Source organism: Prosopis cineraria, unplaced genomic scaffold (genome assembly GCF_029017545.1).
Source record: "Prosopis cineraria cultivar Desert tree isolate PC_DT_omini unplaced genomic scaffold, ASM2901754v1 PC2, whole genome shotgun sequence".
Classification (NCBI taxonomy): Eukaryota; Viridiplantae; Streptophyta; class Magnoliopsida; order Fabales; family Fabaceae; genus Prosopis; species Prosopis cineraria.
The window spans coordinates 42,611,942-42,621,145 of record NW_026555333.1 but is presented as its reverse complement, the minus strand read 5'-3'; the positions used below and the strand labels follow the sequence as shown (position 1 = coordinate 42,621,145).

General features: G+C 30.8%; 1 protein-coding gene across 1 annotated transcript; it reads left to right on the top strand.

Annotated features, from left to right (window-relative positions):
• The first annotated feature begins 4,796 nt into the window (after positions 1-4,796).
• On the top strand, positions 4,797-6,736 carry LOC129302778 (ankyrin repeat-containing protein At2g01680-like). The gene is made up of 2 exons (XM_054941662.1): positions 4,797-5,393; positions 6,101-6,736. Exons 1-2 carry the CDS (start codon positions 4,797-4,799, stop codon positions 6,734-6,736), a joined length of 1,233 nt encoding a protein of 410 aa, XP_054797637.1.
• The last annotated feature ends 2,468 nt before the right edge of the window (positions 6,737-9,204 follow it).

The window sequence follows — 9,204 nt, the reverse complement described above, 5'->3', positions numbered from 1 at the left end:
CCATGAAGTTGTTGGCTAGGTGTAAAAATACACATAACGTTACTAAAGTTAGTGCAAAAGTAATAAATCCATCAAATCCCTTAAATATTGACTATTTAGCTGACATCTAAGTAGAAGTTGACTATTTTTTCATTGATGTAGACCAAAATTATTCCCTGATGAATTTTTACGGATGTTGATCGATCATCATATGAGTACCTATAATTAGTAACCAATTTGTCAAAATCCATGCCATATAGTTTCTTTTTATCGCCACGTATCTCACTTCCTTCCTTCCTCCCTCTTCACTCATTTTTCTTATCTGCAAAATCTGATATTTAACATAGTAGATAGGTTGTACATAATTAAAGATTGAGACTGAGCACACCTCCTATGCCCTCCCTACCTTAAGAACATTGTCACAATCTTAAGTAATCATTCATAATAGGTTCAAAATTTTCAAATGGTTTTTGCCACTACTATAAAAAAAACAAGTAATTTAATTCGATATTCAATCAAAATGACATTTTCTCACATGATATTCATATAATGATCGATTAATCTCTAGAGAATTTCATCTAGGAATATTTTTTATTTATATCAACTAAAAATGGTCAACTTTTGTTTACATATCAGTTAAACGATCAACATTTAAGGAATTTGATATATTAGTTACTTTTACACTAACTTTGGTAATGTTATGATATTTTTGCTCTTGGCCGATGACTTCGTGGGTATTTTGCTCCTTTATTAGTCCATGCCAACAAAGGCTGACACGTGGCATGCACAATCAGCATGTAACAATTAAAGTTAACGGTCTAGTCATTTTTGCACCCACTCATGTAACGTCATGAGTATTTTTGCTATTTTTCTCACTTTAAGATTATTAGTGCCCTTGGCTGATTACTTTGTAGGTATTTTTACCCCTTTACCTTTTTAAAAATTATAGGGTCACATTGCTCCAATTAAAAAGTAAAAGTACTCCATGCTTATTTCAAAATACTTTCAAGATATTTTTGCTCCTAAATCCAAAAATTAATGATATAACTTAAAAAAAGGACAGATTTTTTTTTCTTGCTCTATCTTACAAATAGGTATAAATGAAGTATAATTTAGGGTTCATTAATTCACAATTAAGTACATGAGTATATTGACATGGGAAAATATTTATGTTATCTTTTTTTTTTATTCCATCGCTTGGCATTCTGGAAAATCTGAGGCATTACCACCTCCGACTCAAACTGATCCAAACCCTCACTGTATATGACTATTATTATAACAACAACCTCACAAGTAAAGGTGGAAATAGGCCAAGATTCTATTAGGGACCAACAATTTGATCTACTTTAGGCCTAGCCTGACTTATTTACTAAATAGGTCCAAGTTGAGTTCAAGCATTTAATTAGACATATTTAGTTGAAAAAGCTAGGCCTATTTCTACAAAACCTAACAAGCTAACGTATTTATATTACATACATATCAGTTTCACTATTTAATTTTCATTCAATCTATTTTTTTTTGTTGTTGTGTTTTTACTCAGTTGGATTTATATATTAATTTTAATGTTATTAAAATAACCAACCATAATAGACAGAATCAAACCATAGTATAAAGTCTACTATGCTTAAAAACAATGTAGAAGATAGCTTACACACTTTAAAATCAGAGTGAACACATTTAAGAAGCAATGGAATCAATTGAAGTTGATAATAAGTCAAAATAAGACCCAAAGGATAGGGCGGAAAATGCCCAAAACAGACACGTCTATAGTGGTTAAGTGCATATTAGGCATGACACGTGATATAGAAGCAACCCGTGCCACACAACACACGTGCCACTCAAACCCATATATCACACGAGAGTGGAAACGCCACTATGCTGCTTCTATTTATTAAACCATATTATAAACTAATTAGAAAAAATATGATAAATAAATCAAAAGAGAGGTGGTAATTCCAAGCTTCAAAAATGCCACATCTCTTTTTTATTTATTAAATATTAATTATAAATATTAATTAAATAAATTAAAATAAAGTAATTATTTAAGCTAATAAAACAAAATGCAAAGCTAATAACAAAGTAGAGAGTTGACATTTATAAGTTTCAAAAACACCACCTCTCTACTTTTTAATTATTAAATAATAATATATATTAATAATTAATATTAATTAAATAAATCATAATAAATAATTATTTGATCTTGCAAAAAAAATACTTAAATAACAAAAATGCATAACGGTTGTGTTTCCAAGCTTTGAAAACACCATCTCTTTTCATTATTTATTAAATATTTTTTATATAGTTATAAATAATAATTAAATAAATTATAATAAAATAATTATTTAATTGATGGAACAAAATATTAAATTAATAATAGAGTATAAAGGTGGCGTTCTCAAGTTTAGCAATGCCACCTTTTTGCTTTTTATTTATTAAATAATATAATATATTAATTAAAATTACTAAATAAATAAATTATAAAAAATTATTATTTAATCTAATAAAAAATGTTAAATCATTAGCAAAGTAGAGGGGTGGCGTCTCCAAGCTCAAAAAACATCACTTTTCTCATTTTTAGTTGTTAAATAAAACATATAATAATTAATACTAATTAAATAAATTATAATAAAATAATTATTTTATGTTATTAACATATAAAAATTATAATAAAATTATTAAATCATTAATAAACACTTCTATGCTTTTGATTATTAACAATATATTATTTAGTTAAAAAGAAGAGAGGTGATGTTTCATCACTCTTGAAATGCCACCTCTCTACCTTTAGTTATTAAGTAAGAATATTAATTTTTTAGTAAAATTAATTAATTATGATAAAATAATTATATGGTCTAGTTAAACAAAATAATTAATGAAAAATTAGAGAGGTGGCACCTTATTATTAAAATACCGTTTAATTTTTGATTAACAAAAAGTTGTGGCATTTCATTGAAAAAACACCACCTTTTGCTATTTATTAAAATTATAAACAAAAAAAATAATTTATAAGCTGTGACATTTGATATAATAAACACTACTTTTTTACTTTGATTTTAATATTAGTGACATTTTGTTTTTTTTTACTACAAAATGGGTGTTATGTACTAAATCTCATTTCTATAATAGTAATATCAATTGTAAATTCTTAGAATCGAACAAATAATATCTTAAAAGACATTCCATGTTAAGTCACCAGGAAATTTGCACACACATCAACAAATCACACCTACAATTCTAATATTAACAACATCAAACTCATCATCAAGCTCGCAAGAAACTCCATTTTAAGACCATCAATTATGTTGGGTATAGTAGCCCATCAGAATTGTTTTCTTTTTTTCTTTGTTTTTTTTTTTCCTCCCCAAAGACATCCCCACAACTAATAGCCATGAGACTAATCCTTTGAGAGATCAGAATGCCATTTAAGGAATATAATTGTCTTCTCCCAAGCCATTCTCTCCATATACACATCCAAAAATTGAACTTTGGAATGATGCTTAAGAAGTGAGACTGCTATCATCTGTACCACACCCACTTGGTAAAATTGTTTTCCTTTTTGAGAATTGCAGTGATAACTTTATAATAATTACCAAGATACATTTAGCAGGCAAATTTTACCCCCAATAATTAACATTCAGCATCAAAATTCAACCCCCAAACCACAAGCATTTTTGGCATGCAGATAAATAGTTCAGAAAGAAAATAAGAGACATCATAGAGTGATTTACAAAGAACAGGGAAAATTCTGAAGCACGATTTTAACTATTTCCATTACCGGCATTACCACCATGGACAAGGCAAGGAAGCCAACGAATAAGAACCCACAAAGCTGTTGATGAAGGCAACACAAACGAAGAGGTATAGCGTGTTTTTAAGGGATGATGGAGGCTATGCTGGTTTGACTGATTCAAAATATTGGTGCGATATTAGTTAGTCACGTTATGTTCCCAATACGTGGGTCTCAAGTTTATCCAGTTTGTTTTAGACTTTTAGTAGGTCAAGTCAGTATGTTAGTAGGTCAGATGTTTTTGTTCTGTTTCTTGTGGTCCTAATTGTAGCATTCATTTTTTAGTATTTTATTAATTTAAGAGTCCCCTTGTTTCACATGTCAGAAAACTAAAAGTAATTTTTCAGTATTTCTTCATTTCTTTCGTCTGTCTATTATCCTCGTTTACCAAAAAGATACTCCACATCAGTAGAGGAAGAAGGAAGAGACGGCAACATCAAATTAAAGGGAGTGGGAGAAAGTGGACGGAGCTGTGCTGAATACAATCAATGGAAATGGGTCGTACTTGGTTGTGATTGTTCGGTGTTGTGCGATGATATGCTCTGCATCTTCATCTTCTCTTCTTTTAGGTCACAAACACCATACAACAATTCAATCCCTTGCATTAGTTTTGTGATATAATTACCAGGCTATTTAAGACTTTTCCAATCTTTTCTTTTTTTCTTTATTCAAAGCCATGTATATACCAAACCCACCATAACAGTAGTAGTTTTATATTTTATATTTGAACTAAAATGTGACCCATGTATTTGTGGATTCCAAGTAGAGAGGAAGCTATCACATATACAGGGTTAATTAACGGTAACAGAATAACAAACACAGACAACACGTTGGATGGCATATTCGAATATAAGAGATGAATTAATCCTGGGGCAAGGTATGCGCTTGTACGACGGACACATAAATTGGTCTTGAAGCAAGGTATATATGGACAGAATAGCCCCTAAATTATCGATCACGAGTATATATGTATGCATACATGTATAACTACTATCATCAAACAAAATAGCATCATCACATTCACATAATCATGGATCAGATGTTGAAGGAAGCTGCTAGAGTTGGAGATGTTATCACGTTGCACAAACTATTGGAGGAGGATCCTCAGGTACTGAAGAAAGCGTGCTTAACCAATTTTGCAGAATCACCTCTTCATGCGGCGACACTGGCCAATCGAGGACAATTTGTGAGGGAGATTATTACTCGAATGCCTTCATTAGCCACTTTGCCCAACCAGAAAGGTTTGATCCCATTGCACATGGCTTCAGCAGCAGAGCAAGTTGATATAGTGAAGGAGCTCTTAAGTGGGAAGCTTAACAGTAATGAAGTGAAGCAGTGCCTTGTGAAGGATGAAGATGGCTGGACTGCTTTACATTATGCAGTTTTCAGAGGTAGGGTTGATGTGATGGAAGAGTTAATGAGGTATTGTGCTGAGCGTATGGAAGAAGTGACAGTAAAAGGAGAGACGGTTCTTCATCTGGCAATAAAGGCTAATCAACTTGAAGCAATGAAGGTGATAATGGAGAGGATCAGAATCCTTATTCCAAATTTTCAGACGCTGCTTGGAGCTAAGGACATCAACGGCAAGACCATTTATGATCTTGCAAAGGCAAAGAAACAATTCCAGGTAATTGAAATTAAACCTAATCTTATGTTTAGATCAATGAAAATTTGGATTTGAGAGAATGATACTAGAGTCTCAAAATTGGAATTTATGATAGTTTGGTTCCTGGTAAAATTTTCTAAAAAAAAAAAAATCAGTAATAAATATCAATTCAAATAATTATAAATTCAAGAGTTTTATATGAAAATGAGACATTTAAACTTCAAATATAACTTTTAGTTTGTAGTTGAGATTTTTATTTATAATTATTTGAATAAATATTTGCAACTTATTTTTTAAAAAATTTTGACGAGGACTTAACTATCATGAATTTTTCAAGTTTTAGGATTTTATTGTTATTTTCCTTTTGGATTTGAATTTGAGTTAAATTCTCAATTTGAATCATGAAATCCAAATCCAAATTTATATATTAGTGTATATAATTCTTTGATAATTCTCGCATCCCTCGTTCTTGTCTCTTGTGTATTGAAAAATAAATATAAACTGATTATTCTTATTATATTCTTCCGTTTTCACTACAATCTTTAGCTCATCTTTCTTTAAATTTTTTTTACACTAATCAAACAAATGATTTTTATAAATATATGAATTTTAAATATGAGACTTTAAATCTAAAATTTAAATTTAAATTCAAATCTACCAATTCAAGGGCTAACACACACTTGTACTGTCTTTTGATGAATATATTTGTGCGATGGCTTGGCACGCAGGTAGTACTAGGCATAGGGAAAGAAGAGGAGATGAAGAATGATGAGATAAGGGAGGAAACTAGTATAGCTGTAGTGGACTCCGCCGAGGACGGGCAAAACCCTAAAACCCCTAAAAAAGAAGAGAAGGAAGAACACAGAAAGAGAGAATTTAAGAATGCCATACTAGTTGTGGTCACCACAATCATGACATTAACATACGAAGGCGTGTCAGATCCACCATCGTCGCTCATCAAAGAGGGAACTGAAATACACCGGGCATGCCTTTCCGCCAGAAAACACGGCTTAATAAAGGACATGAAGAACTGTCCGTCCAAATTGGCTTTTGAGCTCTTGTTCTTCAACACCTTGATCTTCTTCGAATCCACCCTCTACCTGCTTTTCACTTTTCGGGGCCGTCGTGCAGTCTTATTGGGAGGGCTCTTTATACACCTTATTGCTGGTTACAGCATCTTCCTCATGGCTTTCTCCTATTATACCGCTTACGTTGCTATTCCACTCTGTTTGATAGCTTATTTTGTAATAACGGCACTCATATTTGCAACCGACAGAGAGATGATAGCTGGTATAGTAAAAACAGACGCGATGTACACAATAATCCCATTCCACACAAATCTGCGTTTGGGAAAGGCTTCATGATAGGTAATAAGTTGATATTATATATATATATATATATATATTTAAAAAAGTGTATCTCTAGTCCTTTACTTTTATATAAAATTTCAATTTAGAAATTTAATTTTATAAAATATATTTCAGTCTTTTAATCCTAATACCATTAGTTACAAATGATTATTTTTTACACCCATCATTATTATTTTAAAAAGTTAAAATCAATATGCCAACATTTGAGAATGTTTTTTTTTGTTAATATTTAAAAGTTCAATGTAAGAATTTCTTGTTAGTGAAACTAATGATGTTAAAGTTAAAATATTGAAATGATACTTTATAAAATTAAAGAACTAAAATGAAATCTTATAAAATTAGAAGACTAAAAGGTGCAATTTAACTTTTTTTTAAAAACAGATCAAATATTAGATACATTGATAATTATAATTCTTTTATTTATTAATATATTTAATCTTTACGCCCTTCTTTTCATTTTAAAAGCATGTAGAATTACATAAGGGTATGGTGGAATTGAATGGTTCAGCCTTGCTATCAAAATGGTGGCTGCAAGAGATCAGTTCCGATTGCACAGAGGGTATGAATTGAAGCAAGGAATGAGGAAGGCGAATACAATGTCATTTTCTTTTCTTTTCCTTTTTTGATATCTCTTTCCATCTCACTTATATTTGGGTCACTTAGGCTTTTTTCTAATTACGTACATGTTTCTTATTGATTAATTATCCACGTCTGAGTACTTGTTTTGTTCTATATAATATTTCAAAGTGATGAATGAGAATTGAACCAATGCATAGTAACCTTTTATTTTTATAGGTTTTCAACTATTACATATCCGTGGCAAAAAAGAAAAAAAAAAGGAAAGAAGGGAAAGGAAAGTAACACCCAAGTCCCTCGAAAGATTTAATAACAAAGTTGAACATCTTGCTATGCTCGGTACTTGTCAATGAACTTGCTTGTGGTGTTTAATCATATCCTAGAAGACCTAATTATGCTATTAAACCTTTTCGGATTGTTAGGTATTTTCTATTAAAATTAAATTAATTCTAGATTGTTAATATTTATACCGTATTATGTGTTGTTATTTTCCACAGTGTTCTTCAGCTTTTGTGGCATTCAAGCTAGAAACTGAAATAATGTAATTGATATTTCTTTAAGAAAAAAAGTTAAATATTTGATATATTGATAATATAATTCCAATTGCATAGAGTGCGAACTTTAGAAAAGAGGAAGGTGAAATCAACCTTGCTTTGAATCTAGTCATGGAGACACATAGGGAAGACACGGTCACTTCACTCCACGTTTCAGCCTACTAAATGTTAAAGAAGCCTAATGCTCAGAAAGTCCAAACTCTAATTAGTTTCTGTACAGTCACGTGACTCAATCATTTGCCTTAGGGTTTTCCACCCTAGCTCTATATATAGCAGTAAAATCATTGAGCTCAGTGAGCCTCATTCATAGAAACGTAGAATTACTACTTTCTCGTCTTAGCATCAGAGCATTGCTGCTCGCAGCTTACTCTTCACTTCTCCCAACCTACCAAAGTCCTCTACGAGTTTGTCGATTTAGGTTTGAGTGATCATCATTATAATAAAATTTAGAGTAAAAAGATAAAAATACTTACAAAGTAGTCAGTCACGAACACCCAATATACCAAAGTGATGAAAAAGGTAAAAATACCCATAATGTTACATAAATGAATGCAAAAAAAGTAACAAACTATTAACTTTGACCTAACATCGTTAATTTTGATAGTTAAATGTTGGTTGTACATGCCACGTGTTAGTCTTTGCTAATATGAACTAAAAAAGGGGCAAAAATATCCACAAAGTCGTAAGCCAGGAGCAAAATACTCATAACGTTATCAAAGTTGGTGCAAAAGTAACCAATCCATCCAATCTTTAAATGTTGACCGTTTAGCTAACACCTAAGCAAAAATTGACTATTTTTTTCACTGATGTAGATAAAAAATATTTCTAAATGAAATTCTTTAAAAGTTAATCGGCTATTGTATGAATATCATGTGAGAAAATATCATTTTGATTAAATATCAAATTAAATTACTTGTTTCTTTACAACAATAGTAAAAATCATTTAAAAATTTTGAATATATTATGAATGCAATTGCTTGAGGTTGTGACAATGTTCTTAAGCTAGATGTGCTTAATCTTAATCTTTTATTTTGAACAACTTATCTCACTATGTTAAATCTCAGGTTTTGCAGACAAGAAAAATGAGTCGAGAGGGAGAAAGGAAGGGGCAAGATACGTGGTGATGAAAAGAAATCATATGGCATTGATTTTGATAGATTAGTTACTATTGTACTTACTAAAGTAAACATTATAGGTGCTCATACAATGATCGATCAATATACGCAAAAATTTATCTTGGAATATTTTTTATCTACATCAGTGAAAAAATAGTCAATTACTACTTAGGTGTCAATTAAATGGTCAACATTTAAGGGACTGAATGTATTGGTC